The following is a 20,608-nucleotide window of genomic DNA, read 5'->3' on the forward strand; positions in this document are numbered from 1 at the left end:
TCTCCTACTTAAAGGAATAATTTTTTTTCAAGTCCTATTTATTAGCATAGAGTTGTATGCCAAATACAAATTTTATCTGCTAACTGGAGGAGGCCCATAAGGATATCTCTTTGGCAATATTTTGTTAACTCTTCATAATATTTTATATTCTTGAAACCATATTATAAGATAGCATGATATAGGAAATATAGAAATATATGTGTGTGTGTGTGTGTGTGTGTGTGTGTGTGTGTGTGTATGCAGATATATATATATATATATATATATGTAGATATATAGAAAAAGAATTTACCTTGGAGTCAGACAACCTCAGTTCAAATCCTAGTCCCAGTACTTGCTAGATGTGTAGCCATGGACAAATCACTTTCCCTTTCTGGGCCTCACTCTCTCTTCTGTAAAATGAATAAATGAAAAAATATTTGTTAATCACTTAGGATGTGCCAGATGCTGGAGACATAAATATAAAAGCTAAGACAGTTCTTGCCCTCAAGTACCTTCTATCATAATAAGGGAGACTGACTACCCATGTAGGAGTGATGGCAGATTGAGCTGGGGGAGAATTTTAGTTTAGAAAGTTACAGTAATGGTAAATATAGCCATAAGGAAATAGATTAATACACCCTTTCCAGTAGTAATAGAAATATTAATTTGATTATGGCCTAGAAACAGGAGACAGACTGGGGAGCAGGGCTAAGAGTAAATGTAAAGTGGCTATCAAAAAGATGGCTGGGCAATAAAGTGAATCATGCTTTCTGGCTATAGTGAACTAGAGGAGGCACCCACCAACATGCAGTATAATAGTATTTTTACTCCCTATTTCATTGGGTTGTTGTGGAGGAAAAAAAGCACTTTACAAACCTTGAAGAACTGTATAAAGGTGGTTTTTCTCATTAAATCTTTTTTTTAAATGCTCTTTAATTTAGATTTTCACTAATCCAGCCCTTTCTTCCCCTCAGGTCAGATTATTGATTTTTTACTATAATTGTTGTTCCACTATAAGAACCAACATTTTGAAGATTATTGTCCCCCAGTAAATAAAAGTCCCAAATCCAGATGCAGCATCCTCCTCTCTTCTACTTCAGACATTTGGGGAAAATATAAAATCCCTAGACTGGGGACAGACCTTAAGAGGTTACCCCTTCCATCTTACTACTTCTAGGCAAGATATGACCTCTACCAGCCTGTGGAAATGAGGCATCTCTCCTTTTTCCAGCTTGGCTTAAGCACAGAATTCAGTTTTAAAGTTGTATTAGATTTTTAATTTGGTATAAAATACTTTAAAATACTATTTTTTTCCACCTACAAATGAGGAGGAAATGAAAGAGGAATCCCCTAAAACTACTCAGAGTGCCATTTTCATTCCTTATCCTAGAGCTACAGAGAATTAATTTGGCTCTTATTCCTAGGGAAGAGAAACCTAAAACTAGTTCCAAACATGGGTTCATTGTAAGTGGCCTTTCCCATTTGCAGATTTTTATTAAGATGTGTTCTCATTATCAGGGAAATCATTTCTCAGCTCTCCTTAACAGAATCAGGGAAACTAGTTGAAAGAAGTAATTTGTTTTCATCAGTTAAAGCTAACAAAGATAGATTTCTGATAAGTCAATCTGGACACTGAAGAAGGGCCCTCATCAGCTTGTTTTTATCAAATGCCCATCACAAAACAGGAAAACTTAGATGGGCGGGGGGGGAATGAAACGGCACAAAAGCTAATCATTCCCACTGCCCATGAGAAACTTTATAGTCTGAAGGTAAAAATGGTTATTTAGGGGAATGGGGAAAGGATGCTTATTTGGATTTAGCTCTCCCAGCCATGAGAGATACCAATTAGAAATAAAATTGTAAGATTCCTTTCTGGAAAAGGAGAAGTGCCTTTAGATGCTAGACAATCAGTTGGATGTAGATGCCCGTATTCTGGATTGCTTTGGTTACCTTCCATACATCCCCTTTCTTGTCTGCCAGCCTCATAGGAAGAAATAGAGTTCCTGCTAGGACAGCCATAGGAGAAAGGGTAGTGAGAGAGAGCTCCTAGAACATCTGAAATCATGTCCTTCCAAAGGCTGGTGAACAGTTTGCCTACCAAGGGTGGAGAACTGTTTTATCATAAAGCTGTGGTTGGAAGGGAGGATGAATTTTGGCACTGTCACTGATAATTGATGGGATAATAAACATAAACAGAAGGAGCAGTGGTTGAGAGCTGATGTTCCCATTCCCAGCTGGGCCTCACTGGTCATTTGTGGATGGAGAGAATGGCCTGTTGCCTCACCAACCCATTTGCAAAAGAAGGGGGATTTACATCTTGTTTGGAATATCTTGAATGCATATGCCCTTCTTGGTGAAAATAGCAGTGCCTGATAGCAGCCTACAGCTATGAAGACCTGACTTTTTCCAAGAAGAGGAAGATAGAGCAAGAATCCTTTAGGGCAGATCTCCTAACTTTCTGCTTCTGGTTGTCAGAGGTCTGGACAGAGATAAAAGGCACCCAGGCAAGGGCAGCCCTGTCTTCTTCATGTGCGCTTTGGGATGCCAGGAAAGGAATTCACACAAATGCTGAGTTAATCCTCATAAACAGAGGGATGCAGTGACTTCTCAAGGTTGGAGCCACCAGAGGCTCAAAGGACTGAGAGACAATCCTAGGAAAGGCATAACTTTATTTTAAATTTAACTTATTTTTTTTCAATTAACAAACATCTGTTTTCCTCCCTACTCCCATTGAAAAGAAAAATAAAATGCAGGCCAGCAAAGCCAAGTCCCACATTAGGCATATCTGAAAATGTGTGTCTTGGTCTGCACATCTTTCCTGTGCCATTGGGGGTTCAGGATGCTCAGCTGGTTTCTAGCCTCTCCTATCCAGATGTGGTCTTACATGAGGGTCTATACCAGCTACTTCCCATCTGACTTGGCTTTCCCCTGACTCTGTCATTTCTCTTCCTCTCCTTCTGTGCAGGGTGTCCACACTGTAAAAATACAATCCCAAACTTCACTGCCACTGCCGAACTCTTCAAAGACGACCGCAAGGTAGGATGGCCCTGTTTATTTTTTCTCCACCGTTGAACCCTGCTCTCCTACTAATACCTATGCTTGTTCCCTTCTGTAGGAGCCTGGCACATCTTTGTAGAGGGGGCTGGCTTCCTTGGCACTCCTGGCATTTTTATCACTAGCTGCTCCACTTTAGGGTTGTCTTGGGAAGGGCCAGGTTTACAATCCAAAGACAGTGAGAGAGGAACTAGGAGAGAAAAGGAAAAGGGCTATGATCAGTGAAGCCACATCATGCTTAAGCCAGACGCACCTGCAGCCACAGCCTAATGAAGCATAAAATTAACAAGTTAAAACTGCAGATTAGAATATATTGAGAGGAAGGAGAAGGAGGCTGTGGGCAATAGCATGTGCCCGACTCAGCTCTGATTTCTGTGTATGTGAAGAAATCAGAAATTGGTGGTGTGGTGAAATGTGGCATGCCTCTGAAGAAGCTACTCCCCAAAACAGCTAAATTCCTCTGTGGGAACCCCATACTACACAAGTGGTCCTGAGTTCAGGCAATTGTATAAACTGAGTAAAACAAATATGTATGCATACACACAATGAAAACAAAAATAAGCCGTTTCCTCTGTATATTTCCATGTTGATGAAACAAACACATTGTTACTATCACTCTAGTTTGTCCCATGGCTTTTCTACACTGATATGGTACATTATTAGCCAGAAGTCTCAGTGACCAAAGGAAAAAAACACTACATCCATGGCAAAAATTTGCAAACCATTTACCAGACCATATCCCCATCTTGAAAATGTGTTGTATTTTAAAAATTCATTTGTAAGTTGTTTGCTTGGAGCTTAGAACACATTTTTCTATAGAAATAATGTTCTAGGAGATCAATAGCTTCCCCAGATAATCCACAAAACTTAATTTAACACTTCATGTAGCTGAAATTTTCTACACATTTATGGTGAAAAACATTTTTTAAATATTGTAAACAGTTGCTACAGTACTGCATTGTTATAGTATAGTCATTTGTGAGTTAACTTGGAAATGTAAACACCATGTATAAAAATTATTTCAATGGGAAAATGCTTTCTAAGATCATTGTGAACATGAGAGTGCCAGGGACAGGCACATAACCCACTTTGTACTTGCTAATTCTGCGTGAAGCCCGTCAGGCTATTGTCTGGGACAGAAATCAGGCAAGGATGGCCAGGAATTGGTTTACATGGGGGCAGCCTACCAGGGAGGTTAACTAAAGGAAGAGCTGCCGGATGTTGTAGGGTCCAAAGTCCAGGAGATCAGAGAATCAGTAGGAGTAGCCTTAGCAAGTAAAATTAGAAAACTGTTGTGGGGCAGTTTTTTGTCTTATCTGTCTTATTTTATGTTCCCTGCTAGATGTAGACAGGCCTGAGGCCACAGCTATTAATTATAGGGACAGGGGAGTCAGGAGCTTTCAGTTGAAATTTGGTTCTAGACTGAGATGGGACAGAGTTGTCAGCATTACCACATAGTATATCATCTCTCAGCATGGGTCTTCTCAACCTCCTTTGGGGCCCAGACTAGTAAGTTATTTGTAGTGTAAGCCTTGGATTTTTATTGGAACATGGAGCTGGGTTCCCAGGATGACTCATTTGGACTATGCCTTTTCCAGGCTATCAGATAACAGAGGGTTGGGGGGTGGGCCAGCCCTACTTGAAATTATAGTTCTCCTATACATATCATGTCCTGCAAATCACCAGAGGAAGCGGAAGAACAGTTCAGCCAGGGAAAGCAGAGTTTGAGGAGACAGAAATGGAACAATAAATACGTCTTGATTTTGTCATACACTGTAATTCTGAAGGTGCTGTTCAGTCACTTCAGTTGTGCACGACTCTTCATGACCTCATTTAAAGTTTTCTTGGCAAAGATACTAGAGTGGTTTGCCATTTCCTTCTCCAGCTCATTTTACAGATGAGGAAATTGAGGCAAACAGAGTCACACAGCTAGTAAGTGTCTGAGGCTGGATTTGAACTCAGGTCTTCCTCACTCCAGGCCTGGCACTGTATCCACGGCGCCACCTAGCTGCCCCAGACTTGAAAGTAATGGGAAGAAATGTGGATTTTACCGTATTCCTTCTCTTTGGATCAGGTAGCGTTGATGTAGAACAGATGCCAGAAAGAGTGCTAACCAGTCTAGGGGAAAGGGAACAGAGTCGGCTTGAGGCCATGGAGTTAACCAAAGATAACCGAAGGCCCATGCTGTGAACATAAGGTGAGACAGGGTTCCTGAGAAACGTGAGGATCACTTTCTTCTCCCTCAGGTGCTCTACCTGCCTTATCTACACTTCTGGCTTAGGGTGAGGAGGAGTTGGTAGACAATCGGGGGATGTTTGTTTTTTGATTTGTGGTATATAAGGTAGCAGGCCCTTCATCAGTTCACTCCTGAAGTAGATTTCCTGTGTTAATAGGGACCCTAGAAGACCAGCTAATTCACCCCTCTCCTTTTGGAGGGGAATAACAAGCCCAAAGAGACTGGGATTTGACCAAGGGCACAGTGTTAGTGGCCCAGCTGGGACAATACCTAGGTTTCCAGAGTTGTGGCTCAATGTGCTTTTCTGTACCTCTTTCAGCCAGAATTTTATTTTTGTCTCCAGAAGCCTGTCCCCACTCCTTCCCCCAATCAATATGCAGCTGGTTATTCACTTCCATTTTCATAGCCAAAGTCAATATTAGCTCCTGCAGAGATTTATTTTACTGAATCAATAAAGCTGCGTGTGGCAGTACATGTTTTAGTGGGGGTACTCCCACCCCTGAGAGTTAACTTGGCTTATTCAGTGGCCTCAGTTGATGATAAGATACAAGAGGAGAAGGAATGTAAGGCCCTTAGAGTGGATAGCTTTTTGGAGGGGGCAATGAAAACGACAGAGGTTTGGGGGGGGTCACTCTGTACATAGTGCCAGCGGTGGGTTGCAGTGGAGTGGGGATGCCATTGCCTCTGCCTTCCTACCAGTGCCCCTAAAGGGACTCAGAGCAAAGGCTGGACTAAATGATCTCTGTCAGCCTTCCCAATGCTAGGAGCCTCTGATTCTGTGATCAGCACTTGCCATGTGGACAGAGACGTAAAGAACAGGCAGGTGTACTGTCTAGACAGGTCAAACGTGAAGAAAGAAGTTAAAATCTGTTTGTTCTGTGCTGTGGGAGAGTAAGAGCAGACTAGGAGGAGGCGTCATGAGAATTTTGTATTTGTTTGGTGCTGCCTTATTTCCTGAGCGTCTAAAGGGGTTTCCTGAATGAAGTAAAATTTCATGAGCTGTTGAAATTGGGGGAGGCCGACATCTTGTCTGTCTTCGAAGCGGGGGACGTGGGCTAACATTTGCAGCCACAAGCTGCACTTGATTATGGGACTGCCACCTTGTTTTGAAATTCAGAATAGATTTTTTTAAATTTAGTAGATTTATAAAATTGTGCCTCATACTTCGAACAGGAGTACAAATTAAATTCATAATTTAAACATGAATATAAAGAACAACCAAGAGCTATTGGGTCTAAAAACACTTATCAGATACTTGAAAGCTGTGCTAAAGCAACAGCGTCATTGGCCTAATGTCCCCAGGCTCCTATGGAGGACCATGCTTCAGCCTTCTGTTAGCTGGGTGGTCACAGTAAAGCTGGCAAGGCCCTCTCCTGAGAATCAGCACCATGAGGATAGCTGTACTGTTTTATATGAGGCTTACAGACTACCATTTTCTTCACTTATTTGCATAATTCAGAAATGCTTTAGGGCTCAAATTGTCTCAGGACTTACAACTCTATATTAATTGGAGAACAGAATGATAACTAATAATAGCTGACATTTATATAACACTTATATGTCAGGCACTATACAAAGCACTGTACAATTATCATCTCATTTGATCTTCACAACAACCTTCAAAGGAAGGTGCTATTTTTATTCCCATTTTACAGTTGAGGAAACTGAGGATGACACTGTTTAAGTGACTTGCCCAAGGTCACACAGTTGGTAAATATCTGAGGCCACATTTGAACTCAGGTCCTCCTGAGACCAGGGCCGGTGCGTATCCACTGCGCCACCTCGCTGCCCCAATAACGGACCTCTGGCCTGAGGTCTATAATTCATCTCTTATCTGGTAGCCTCTGAACTGACAGTGCTTTGGCCACAGCTGCTACCACCCAGAAAACAATGTTTCTCCTTGGTTCTAGACACTTAGTAAGCCTTCAGGAAACATTGTTTGATAGGATTGGAATGGTTATTTTCCCATCAGTAGGGGAAGCCTTGGCAGATTTATAAAGAGCAGTTCAAGAACCCTGAACCTTAGTTAGCAACTAATCTGAATGTCTAAAGCCCCACAAAGTAAATGAATGCTCTGCTCACAACTCACTGTCTTCCTTCCTCTCTTTCCTTTTCCTTCTCTCTGCTGCTTCTTTTCCCAGTTTTCTCTTTAATCGACTGTAATGTGGAACTGCAAAAATAATTTTAGTTCTTTTTAATAATGTCACATGCTACCTGTTCTTAATTTTAAAGGCAAGTAAGTTAAGCTAAACCTTTTACATTTTCCTCTTTAAAAATAATAAAAATCTACCTCATAGAGGCAGCTAGGTGGCACAGTATATAGAGCACTGGCCCTAGAGTCAGGAGGACCTGAGTTCAAATGTAGCCTCAGACACTTGACACTTACTAGCTGTGTGACCTTGGGCAAGTCACTTAACCCCATTACCTAGGCCGCGTGCCCCCCCCAAAAAAAAATCTGCCTCATTAAAGTTGCTTTTTATTTGTATGTGACCTTTGGACAGATTTTTTTTTTCTTTCTTGGATGGGGTCAGTGATTTTTAATTGAAAAAAAAAAGTCATTTTTACTGTCTGGTTCTATAAGGATAATATAAAGGGAAACTTCCCAACTTGTAGGAGACCCTGAAAAAAAGGGGGGGAGGCCTGCAAGACGAGAATAAAAGGTAAGTGGACAAATAAAGGAACTTGGAAAGCTGTGAAATCCCTTCACTTAAGAGAGCTTTTGGAACATGGGAGACTCCCATCTGAACTAGGGTAGGGCTTATCCTATTTAGAGAAAGAAAGAGAAGATATGATGACCTCCCTCAGGTTCCTACCTTGCCTAATGGCAGCCTCACAAAAACCTTTCAAAACCCTTGAGCTTTAGAAACATATGCCAGCCCCTTGAGACATATGTACTGTATGTAACTCTACTCATCCTCCATATTGTCTCTCCCTTTCCCAACCACACTGTAACCTGAACTCTCCTTGTCTCTAGCCTTCAAGCCTTCTAGCTGGTCTCTTCAGACACATTTAGGACACTCGGGTGTTTTCCTGATCCCCCAGACACAGAACCTTATGGAAAATTCTCAATGGAGGCACAGAGGAAGGCTAGGAGGAAAACTCATAGAGATAACCTCATTATTCTGAGCCCATGACCTGCTTTCCTTTTAGACCCATCTAACTATTTTGAATCCTTGGTCCTGTGTTTTTCTACAGGCCTCACTGCTTATAAAAATGATTACTGCTTTTATGGCAAACTATAGTGGGCTGAGCTCAGAGAGAACTGGTCTCTTTCCCTCTGCTCTTGGAGATATGCTTGTCAGTAGAGGAATCTAAATTTTCACATGTCAAAATTAGGTTCTCTGGAGCTTGTAGACTCGGAATCAGGCTGTGATTCTACTCTGTTCTAAATGATTATTACTACTATTGTTCCTTTTGTGCCGTTTAAACATCTTAATCCTGACTGGCTGGCTCCAAATGTGTGACTTTTCAGAGCCAAGCAAAAAGTAACCCACTGCCCGCTGCTATTAAAAAGCAGCTTAGCCCAGGGGTTCTTGGCCTTTTTTGTGTCACAGACCTCTGGTAGGCTGATGAAGCTTAGGGACCCTTTCTCAGAATAATGTTTTTAAATGAATAAAATACATAGGATTACAAAGGAGACCAATTATATTAAAATACGGTTATCAAAGTATTTTCTTAAAAAGATATTACCAGGCACCAGGCTGAGAATGCCTGACTTAGAGCAGGTGCCCCACTGATGGTGATGTCAAGAGCATGGATACAGAGCCAAATAAAATAAGCCAAAAATGTTGTCTTACAGACCACGAGTACAGAGGTGCCCTATTCTCTCATAGTGTTTCCTTTTCCTGGTAGATTGCCTGTGCTGCAGTTGACTGTGCCAAAGATAAGAACCGGGATCTCTGTAAGCAGGAGGGGGTTGATGGCTACCCCACCTTCAACTACTACAACTATGGGAAGATGATTGAAAAATATAATGGAGATCGGACAGTGAGTATATGGAAACTACCACGTGGCCTAGACTAAGTTCTTCCCTTGGTGCCATTTCTGAGTCTCAGTTCTTGCTCCCTTCCTCTCTTCTTCTTGCTTTTTCTGGGTTTCAGACCCAGAACTGTTCAGTGCAGCACTGCCTACTTCATTCCTTGATCTCTCTTCCTTTCCTTCTTCTCCTCAACTCCGTGCTCAGCCCAATTCCATGGTTTCATGTTGAGGACAGCTTTCAGCCACAACTAGCCTCATTATATGGTCCCCTTCCTAATTCAGGGAGTGACCATTATGGGTGCTGGATCTTGTCAGATTTGTTCGGGAAGGTGGAGGAAGGCATAGGTATCGCAACTATATATCCCAGATTACTTAGGAGAGTTCCATTGTTAAGAAAATAGGTTGTACTTTTTTTAATATCCTCTCAGATTCAGGTACCTGACTACTCCATTCATACAATCTGTCTGTGGATTGCTAAGTTGGTTACAACAAAGTATTCATTAATCCTGGTCTGGGATTAAAACATCTTACACTTTTGTATTTCAAGGCTATATAGATATAGCTATAGAGAGATAAATAGATATTAATTTTCCATCCTCAACTTAAGTAAGGAAGAATTTCTCTTTGTAGCCTCATGGAGTATCATTGCCCTTCTCACACTCTATGATTCAGCCAAACTGACTTCTCTCTCTATTTCCCATACATGATATTCCATCTTCCATCTCTGTCCCTTGGTACTGTCCCTTCCAAATGCCTGGGCTGTACCCCGTCTTCTCCTTCACCTCATAGAGTGATTCTTTACTGATTCTTTTTCTTTAGGACATGGCTGCAGTACCATCTTCTGCAGGAAGCCTTTCCAGAAACTGTTCCTCTCTGTCTTCTAGTTTCTAGTGTATTCCCTTCCAAATGACCTTGTATTCAACAGTATATCTGTATTTATTCACTTTGTGTTTATGCTTATGTATCTTTACATGTATACATGTAGTCTCTCCCATTAGAATGTAAGTTCCTTTTGAGTGTGGACTGTTCCATTCTGTGCGTTTATATCCTCAGTGGCTAGCACATATTAGGCACTCAATAAATATTAATTGATTGAGCTCCAACTTTAATATAATTTTTAAAAAATTAACTGGTGAGCTATTACACTCCTTAGAGTTTCAATTTGAGGGTTGCAGAGACAAATGTTAACAAGAACATCTCCCCTTCTGAGATCTAACATGTTGGTGGCCTTGGAAGGCAAGGGCCACCTCAGAATCTGAAAAAAGATGTGATCATTCAGTCCTGGAATCTGTGGGTCTTCCCCCAGACAGAACTCTGTATATGGGGGTGCTGAGGGCAATAGCTCTTGGGGAGTTGCCAATATCTTAAAAGCCCAGGTTTCAGGACACTTCCAGCAGACTCTCTCCTGGTGTCCGGTTGGTTGAAGAAATTCTCTGAACTTTATTCTTCCTTTTCTTCTTTCTGTTGTCTCCTTTTTGGGGAAAACAGTGCTAGATTCATGGAAGTTTTGTTACCCGGAACCCTTCTGTCCAAAAGATCCTACTTCCTTGGTCACTGTCTCCAGTACCTGTTGTTCCTTCTCTTATGCCCTCTAACACACTGGGCCACAAGTAGGAAGAGTAGCCTACTTGCTGCTGGCTCTTCAACACCGTTTCCAGACCATCACAGTAACCCTAATTCTATAACCTTTGTCCTTCCTTTGTGAGGCAGTAGTTGTCTATACTGCCATCATTCTGTTAGATCCAGCCACCAGGGACCTCTCTATCCTTTCTACAGGTTCAATCCCAGCTGTAGCCTTCCTAACTACTTCTGTTTCTGTCCTCTTAATTAAAGACTTCAAAAACATGTTTGATATACCCTCTCAAAAACTCTTGGTCTCCCAGTTCATCAGCCTTGTCAACTCCCATGAACTATATTTATTTCACTTTAGCTACCTTCAGGGAAGAGCTATGGCTTAGATTGCAGCAGCATCCATAACTGTGCTGTCTTCAACATTTTGAACTCCAATATTTCCCTCTCTGATTATAATCTCTTGCTCATCTATCTTTGCCTCATTCCTCTTAAACTTGTTCTTCATCCATATGGTGACCACCAGTCCATCCATCCCTCCCCCTTCTCCCAGCCCATCATTCCTGTTCTAGCTTCACTTTCTTTCCTTCAGGTTGACCCTAAAGTTGGTCAACTCATGTTCTACCCTTGAATCTCTTGTCTCCTGTCCTAATATTTATGCCTTCCATATTTCAAATGTTGGTCACCCTACCAGCTCCCTTTTCCATGACTGAACACTACTGGAGGAAGTCACATAACTTAGCCAAGTAGGTCCATCACTTATTCATGTTACCTGATTTTAACTGACCTTCAATTACAAACATTTCTTTTGAGTAGGAATGTTCTTCTTACTCTAATTAGTTCTTCTTTATACTACAATTATTTCCCAATATGTTATCCCCGTTCTCAATTGACTCTTTCATACATAGGAACAAAGTGGCTCTTCCAAACCATCTCTTCTCTTCAAGCCCCATAGAACATTCTCACTACTCTCTCTATTAACAGATAATCTTGCATCTTAACTTTACTGAGAAAATTGAGTCCATATCTCAGGAACTCCTTCCTGTTCCCTACTTCGCATATCAAAACCCTTCTAAATTTTTACCTATCTTCTCCTCCTTTGCTATGATCCTTGCAAAAAGAAGTGATCCTTCTCTTTATCAAGGCTGACCCCACAACTTGTGCCCTTGGTCCTGCCCCCTCCAGTCTCTTCTGGGAGCTTGCTCCATCAATAATTCTCTTTCCTTCTCCCTCATTTTCAGTCTTTATCCGTGGGCCCTTTCCCCACTGCCTGTAAATGTGCCCTTTTCCTCTGGATACCTCCCCACTTCTCTTAGCCTTTGTAACACTGCTCTCTCATGATTCTCTTCCTACCTGTATGGCCACTCATTTATAGTTCCCTTTGCTGATGCACCTTAACCCAACTCATCTTTACACATGCTGTTGGTGATTGCATCTGTTTATGGGGGGCCCAGTTTATCTCTTTGCTTATGACTCTGTCGATCCAGTTCTCTTGGACTCCTGTCCTTTGCTGCTGTCTTTCTCCTGAACACCTCTAAGCTGATGTCCCATCAGCATCTGAAACTCAGCATGTTGAAAAAGGAACTGACAACATTTCCACTAAAACCTGCCCCTCCTCTAAATTTCCTTCCACAGGTGTCTTGTTCATCCCCTTTTCCCAACTTATGGGATCCCAAGGCCCAGCCAGCCCTCATGACTTACACCCATCCCTGCTGACTGGCCCCCCTGCTCCCATCCATGCACTAATCCAGTGTCTCTTCCTCACAACTGCCAGAGTCATCATCCACAGGCACAGTTCCAACCATGTCACACCCCTTTGTTAGAAAACCTTCAGTGTTTCCCTGTTGTTTCAGAGATAAAAATTAGTCATTAGCCTGACATTTAGCCTTATTTTATGTTAATTACTTCCCTTCACGCACTCGTTGTCCCAGCCAAGCTAGACATTACTTATTCCTCAAACTCAAGAGTCCATCTGCTGCCTCCATATCGTCTCAGCCATGCTTGGAACATGCTCTCTGCTGATCTCAGCTTCCCATCACCCTGATCTTCCAGCAAGTCTCAGGTTAGCCACTGCTTCCTCTGTGACCTTTCCCTATACCCACAGTTGTTCCTGGCTTGCATGTTGTCATGTCATCAGAACCTCTAACCAGCACTCCATGCGGGGTGTCCCTTTTACAGATGAAGAAACTGGAGCTCAGAAAAGTTGAGTCATTTGCTCATAGTCCTGCAGCTTGTAAATGTCAGAGACAGGACTCAAATCCCAAATCCCCGACTGGCTTTTCCTTCTCCCCATGCTCTGCCACTGCTCCTTATTGGAAACTCCCCAAGGGCAGGGCTTGAACACAGAGCCTGGCACCTAGGAGGTACTTAATTCATCTTTGTTGAGTTAAATTAGGGGAATCATTTTATTATTGACAGCTCTCAGATACCCTGGCAGGGGGAAATGTGAGTGGAGAAGGGGCCCTTTGAAAGCAAAAGCATGCTGCTGGCAAAATGAAAGAGTGGTGTGGCAGTGCCTGACCAAGTTTTTATTCCTTTAGCTCCCTCGTGGGGGAAGGAGGGTGGATGCCCATCGAGCGATAACTTGTGTTTGGTTCAAGTCCAGGCCAGTCCTTGTGTGAGCTGGTTAGCTTTACTCTCGCCTGCAGCTGTAGATTCCACCCCTTACCTCACAGGAGAAACCCCCCTCTGACACTGGACAAAAGAATTCCTTACCCATGTCCTGGTTGTGGAGGGTAAAACACATGTTCTTCACACATGGAACAGAAAATGCCGCAGAGGTGTATACCATAAGAGATGCTCTCTTCCTGGTGACTAATCAGGTTTCAGAGTTCAGGACTGAACTGTTACCAGCTCCAAAGGGCAAAGCTGAGGAAGGAGTAGCCCAAAACTGCAGCCAGCTGACTTGGTTGGGCTCTCATTTGGACCAGTAGATTATGACTGAAGCCACCTTCTTCAGCTCTCTCTGCTGGCCCAGTGCAGTGAGGGAAAAAGCTGTCAGCAAAGTGAGGAGCAGATTTCTGTGGCTCTTATCAGATAATTAAAAGACCCCTTTCCCTTCCTGCCCCTCACCTTCTTTGCTGTCCACCTTCCTTTCTTTCAGGAGTCAGGATTTGTCTCTTTTGTTCGAACTCTCCGAGAGCGAGACCATGAGCGACTTGGAAAGAAGAAAGATGAATTGTGATTTCTGCCTCAAAAGAAGCTTTTCCACTACACTGTGAACGATGCTGGCTTTGTTGTTCCTGAGTTTTCACACCTTCTGAAGACAAAGTTTTTTATAGCCACCCGTGGCCATTTTGTACAATTTTAAAATAAAGTTGAACCACTTGTTTGGGGATTTGGGGATTTTTTTGGGTGGGGGGTGGGAAAGGTGGGGATTGTTCAAAGATGGGCTTGTTGCCATATTGAGCTCTAAGCTTGCATTTCTTCCTCATGAGGCAATGCCAGCAACACTCCTATGCAATATTTATATAGGTAGAGACTGTTTGAGGGCCAGGGTGGGGGGCGGGGTAGTCTGTCCCCCCCAGCTTTTGAGGGGGGAGGGGCAGGGGAATAGAAGAAATGAATGAGAATGAAGGACTTCATTTGGACATAGATTTTTCCAGGTGTGGGAAATTGTCAGATGTTTGAAGGGAACACATTATAATGCTCAGGGAAAATCAGAAAATGAAGTGAATGGAGACACAAGCGTGGGCTATTTGTAGATCTCCGTGACTTCAGTTCTGATGTGTTGTACCTGGAATGTGTTTACATACTTCTCTGTTTTCTTTCTTGGACTCTGTGTCTCCATGTGTTTGTGTTTCCTCCTCTTCTTTTAACATTTCCCTGCCTCCTCCTCTAACTTGAATTCACTCTCACTTCCTTATTACCTTCCTTTCTTTTCTCTCACTTCTTTTACGTGTGCTGATCTCTTTTAAACAAGGAATCAGCCACTGTATGAGTAGTGAGGACCAAGCCCCAGACCCTTGAGATGAAGCCAGGTAATGCCAAGTTCTGGATGTACAGCAATTACGCCTCTTGACTCTTGTCCTCACAAAATGATCCCCCTCCCCCTTTTTTTTTCTTTCAAATCAAGTTCTGACAGGATGCCACTCACCCATCTCCAGCCCTGCTTCTCACCCTCTCTTCTTCCCTCCATCTGTCTCCTGTCTATGCTGCCTCTCTTGATGGTCCATCCTTTCTACCCACTCCAACACCAACACCGTCCTCTCTGCTCCCCAACTGTGAAACCCTGACGCCAAGTCTCCCCCAGGATGTGTTCTGCAGATGTGCCCACCTGGTTAGTGTTGCTTCTGTTTCAGCTACAGCTAAAGGTAGTAAGTATACCTCAAACTGAAGGAATTAACTGAAAGAATCATGAAGTTAGGGGTGATCAATATGCAGAGCTCAGAATATCAAGGAAAGAGGAATGGGGACCATTTCTTTGATGCAAAGCATCAGATGGAGCGTCTAGTTTCACTTTATCATCTTCAACAAATGGGAAGAATGATTTAGGGGAAAGAACACTGATCTGGGAATTCAAAGTCTTGACTTTACTTCTGGCTCTGCTACTAGCTAGCTGTATGAGCCTGGGTGGATCAGTTAACCATGCAGAACCTCAGTTTCCTCATCTGTAAGATGGGAGTGTACTAAATGATACCAAAGGTACTTTCCAGATTATAGCTCCCTGACTTGAGTGGACATCTGCGAAGGACATTGTTTGGGGTGGGGATGGGGTTCTTAGGAATGAGATATTTCTGTTGTTCCTCTGCTGTGTGTATGTGTAGGGGTATGCACGTGTGTGTATTTTGCCCATTTACCATTGTCCGGGGCGGGGGGAGTAGAGGTAGAATACAGGCTCTTTGTGTAGGTTCATTTCCTTTTAGCATTTTCACAAGAAGCTTGGAAATGCCCTGTGGGATAGTTGTGACCCTGCCTTGATTAATCCTCTTCCTGTCCAGTCTTCTGTCTTCTCTTCCAAGGAGACTAATCTTCAGGATGAGAACCATAGAACAAATAATAGTTCACTACCATGGTTGGGAGGGAATTGAAGCACAAACTAAGTGAGATAGCAAGAGAACACTTATTGTACTTATTGTTCGTGTTTCTAGGCCTAAAGCAGTTACATCCCAAGTTGCAGGAAGAACTGGCAGATGTGATCAGCAAACAAGTCTGTAACCTTTGAGAAATCATGGAGAGCGAGTGAGATGCCAGACAGCCAGATTTTCAAAATGAGGGGGAAAGGGCACTACAGACCACAGGTTGACGTCAATTTCCAGGAAAGTTCTAAAACAGATTATCCTAATGTGAGCTCTTAGAAAGGGAAGCAAAGATCACTAGAAGCCAGTATGAGTTCATTGAGGACAAGTCATGCACAACTAACCTCGTTTCCTTTGTGATAGATTACTAGACTGATAGATCAGGGTGTGCATAGATTTCTGTGGGGCATTTGGCAAAGTCTCCAAGATATACTTGTGGGCAAGATGGAGAAAGGTAGGCTGAATCTTCTGACAGGAACATTACCACGCAATTAGGTAGGTCATAGCTGATTGTAAGGAGATCATACCTATAGAATGTTAACAGATTGCTGACAACCTGGAGGGAGCTTTCTCCAGAAGCATATTACAGGACTTTGTCCTTGGCTGTGTCTCATTGAGCAATTTCATAATGACTTGGATGAAATCAGAAAAAGGGATAGCTAATGCAGGCAATGATTGAATTAAAATTCATAGTGATCTTGACAGTCTGGGATGCTGAGCCAAGATAGATAAAAATAAATGGAGATAAAAATGTAGCATCACATTTAAGTTCTAAAGCTAAATTGTACAAATAAAAGCTGGAGACCCATTTTTAGCAGTTCATGTTTTTAAAAATCTGGGCACTTTGAGCTGTCCACTCACTCAGTTTGAGCCAGTGGTATGATCGATATCCACAAAGTTAAGTATCTTAGGATGCATGTTAATAGTAGAAGGATGGTAGCCAGAACAGAGGAGGTAATGCTCCTACTAGAGTGTTACATTCAATTTTGGAAGTTATCACATTAACTACCTGGAGGACATCCATGATAAAAAAAAAAAGGCCCAGGAAACCAAGAAAAGAAATGGAAGGAACCGAGCACAGTTAGCCCAAAAAAAGGAGGGCATGTGGGGAATAGGTGTCTTCAGAAGTATGAACGCTTCTTATGTGGAAAAGGGAATAGACTTCTTTGTTGCTCTCAGAAGTAATAGAAAGATCAGTTGGTAGAAATAAGAAGCAAATTTTAGGTCCTCCTAAGGAAGAGCAATTGTTTACAATCAGAGCTGTCCAACAGTAGAAGGACCTGCCTTGTGAAGTAGTGCATTGTTACTGGAGATGTTCACAGATGACCTCTGAGGTTCCTTCAGTTCTGAGGTTTTATGATACTGTTTGGGGTGGTCAGTGGGGAGCTGAGCTATAGGCGTGAGGTGAACCAGGCTTCACTGGCCTTGCCCCTGCTTCCTTCCCTCCTATCCCATAAAATCGATCACATTAACTGAGAAGACCAGACCTAAAAGATTTTCTAATAGTTGTTTGAAAATGGCGTCTGCAAATTAGAGTTGAAAGGAATCTGAGTGAGAATCTAATCTGTGAATTTTCTGAAGGAGGTGGAAGGTAGGATCATGAGATAAGAAGGTTTTAGAGCTCTTGCTTTGAGGCCTGCCAGGAATCAAAAAATATTAGCAATTGTAAGGAGCTTTAGGAATCATCTGGCTGGACCCCCTCATTTCACAGGAGAGGGCACTGTTACCTGATAAGGTGAAGTGACCTGTCCTGGGTCACATGGAAAGTGAGTGACAGCAGAACTAGACCCCAGTTTCCCTTGACTAAGAGACCAGGGATCATCTCACTCCACTCAACTGCACCCCCCCTCCCCAAAGAGCCGGGCTGTTCAGACAATCCTCACGCGATTCCTTAGATCCTCTCTCCCTCCAGCAATAAAAGCTAGTTAGCTTTGCACCCTGCAGTCACTCTGCCCTCTTGGACACATCCCACAGTGGTGCTTCTACTGACTCCTCTTTCTTCTTCGCTGCCTCCTTATGCCCCAATCTTGGGCATAAGCACTGGGGGAAACCACCATTCTGACACAGAGAACAAATCAGTGTTTTCATCCTTTCAGGTAGTGCTAGAGTGTGTGTGTGTGTGTGGTGTGTGCATTCCCACTTGTTACTCTGAGGATCTGTGAGGAGGAAGAGTTTTCCTTAGGTCTTAGTGAATTTTTTTGTGAATCCTTTTCACCTCAAAAATAAAACATGATGAAGATGAATGGTTCTTCACATCCTGGTTATTTGGGTTTTCTTTTTCTCAAACAAGCTCAACTTTCAGTACCTCCTGCCCTGACCCCTGTGTCCAAGGCCCAAAGCAAAGGAAAACACATCCATCCCTCTAGGAGTCTGGCTCAGGGTGACTTGATGGTCACATGCTAGATGACCTTGGGCAAGTTATTTTTCTCCTACGTTCACTTTCCTTATCTGTGGATAGGTTGGACTAAATGACCTCCAAGGTTCCTTTCAGTGTTAACATTCTGTGATGCTGTGCCTTTTTAAAATCAGACCCTTCCTCATACTTGGAAATAATCCTAAACTTGAGATATCAACACTGCTGCTTTGCTCCCCTTCTTCTGAGGCCTTCCTTTAACCTTGCAGTGTGCTTGCCCAGCCACAAGAGACAAAATATTAAGACTAGAATGGCAAGTAGTTCTGTGACCTTTTAGGATATAGAAGTTGGCTAGGTTTCTCCCATGGCCCCTCCGTCCCTAGGTTCATTTGTTAATCGGTTATAGGGTTAAAACTCTAAGGTACTTTGCAGGTCATCTAATCCAACCCTTTTCCCCAGGACCCTTCATTTGGCAGCTGGTCTGTGTAAAGAATGGAACTGTGCAGAAGCTAAGGACGGATGTTAGGAATGGGCTACGTTTTCCACTCTCCAGTCCTGCAATGATTTGGATAGTTAACCTTCACACTGTCAATTCCCAAAGCCAGCTTTCTCTTCTGTTCACTTGGCTTTAACCCCATTCTTTCTCCCTTGAGCTATGACCTTGTTTGGAACCTCGTACAACAGCTGAGCACCAAGTACCTCTAGTTCCTGTACACTACCATTCTTCTTTCCAAAACTAAAATCATTTTCCGGTTTCTATTCCCTTCCTAGCTTCAGTGACTGCCAATTAGCTGCTAAATCAAACATTCCTAACCTAAAGCCTTCAGAGCCCACGCCATCCCTTCCATCTGTCTTGGCACTAGCCCATTCCACCCAGCCTGCCACCTCCGTATGAGAAGGTGAACACAATAATTTATCTTGTTGGGGCTTATGCCTTGCTGTGTTCCTAATGTGGGGAGTAAGAGAGGCTTCTTTAGCCCCATGTTGAGTTGGAGGAAATGGTCCCTTCTGCCATTGCCATCAGACAATGTTAGAGCTCAAAGGATTCTCAAGGAAGGCAACATGTTGCAGTGGAAAGATATGTGATCAGGGGCCAAGACCTTGGGTTCCAAACCTTGCTGTGCTAACTTACCACCTGTGTGCTCTTGGGCAAGTCATTTTCACCTGTATGGTCCTTAGTTCCGCCTTTCTAATGAAGAGATTAAATTAGACGTCTAAGGCCATTGCCAGGTATATTTCTGTGATCTAGGCCAGTGGTGTATCAGACTTAAATAGAAATGGGCCCACTACACCACACTTAAAGAATCCTGCAGGTCACATATTGACTTAGAAAAGCACATGTTTAACATCATCTGTGTTCTATTTTATTAAATATTCCCCAAATACATTTTAATCTTGTTTGACAGCACTCCGGAGTGTTGCCCTGGTGATATGTTGACTCGTCTCCTTTACAGATTTGCCCAAGTCACACAGTTTTCACTGGCAACTGGAAGGATGCCACCCAAGTGCATTTCAACTGGTACCTACAACCAAGAATTCTGTGGCTAGAACTTTTCCCAGAAATTCTATGAACAGTGCCTTGTTCCCGTCCCTCCTGTCTGCTTAAGTTTGCATGACATGAAGACATCACCCTGCCGCCAGAGAGTTAAAAGCTAGAAAGGACCTTAGAGGTCATGGAGTCCAACCCACTTAGTTTACAGGTGAGTAAACTGAGGCTCAGAATGTAAACAGCTTGCCCAGGGTCACACTGGTGATAAGTAATGGAGCCAGGATTTGAACCAGCTGGTCAACAAGCATTTACTAAGTGCCTCCTTCGGGCCAGGCCATGTGGAACCAGCTGGAAATACAAAGAAAGGCAAAAAAGAGCCCCTGCTCTCAAGGAAGGCCTTGGACTCCAAATCCAGCGCTCTTTCTATTACGTGAATCTCAACTTCCCCCATCATGCAGCAAGTGATCTTGAGTGTAGTTCTACTGTTATGTAGCAATTGAGAGGCTTCAGGAAAGGCATCTGACAATAATAGGGCTGGGAGCTAAGCTAAGGCTTGCTCTGTTCTGTACCCCTAGATCCCCAAAACTTCAGAAGCAAAGATTAGAGGTTATCTAAGCCAGTTCACTTATTTGACAGAAGAGGAAAGTAGGTCTGGAGAAGACAAACGATTCGTGCAAGGTCACACTGAGTTCTGGGAGGCTATGGGGCTAAAACATGAGTTTCCTGACTCCCAATTCCAGTGCTGTTTACTCTATTCCCCATCCCCACACCCATACGCTATAGATAGTTACTCCTCTGAAAACAGCCCTAGTTCTCCTTCCCACGGTGGACAAGGAATGTTAGAATAAAGAAATCTGTAGACAATTTATACATTTTATTTAAACCAATGTGTATATTTATTTGCCTTTATGTCATTTTCTATTCCACCA

The 20,608-nt window shown here is 42.9% G+C and overlaps 1 protein-coding gene across 1 annotated transcript in view; it reads left to right on the forward strand.

The window, feature by feature from the left end:
* The window catches only part of PDIA5 (protein disulfide isomerase family A member 5), a 167,148-nt gene extending 152,992 nt beyond the window's left edge, over window positions 1-14,156 (forward strand). Inside the window, exons 15-17 of the mRNA XM_020985963.2 lie at window positions 2,948-3,018; window positions 9,125-9,259; window positions 13,923-14,156. Coding sequence (XP_020841622.1) covers window positions 2,948-3,018; window positions 9,125-9,259; window positions 13,923-14,003 — 287 coding nt within the window. The 3' untranslated portion in view covers window positions 14,004-14,156. The remainder of the gene's footprint in view (window positions 1-2,947; window positions 3,019-9,124; window positions 9,260-13,922) is intronic.
* The last annotated feature ends 6,452 nt before the right edge of the window (window positions 14,157-20,608 follow it).

This window comes from Phascolarctos cinereus, unplaced genomic scaffold (assembly GCF_003287225.1).
Source record: "Phascolarctos cinereus isolate Bilbo 61053 unplaced genomic scaffold, phaCin_HiC Scaffold_726;HRSCAF=1367, whole genome shotgun sequence".
Classification (NCBI taxonomy): domain Eukaryota; kingdom Metazoa; phylum Chordata; class Mammalia; order Diprotodontia; family Phascolarctidae; genus Phascolarctos; species Phascolarctos cinereus.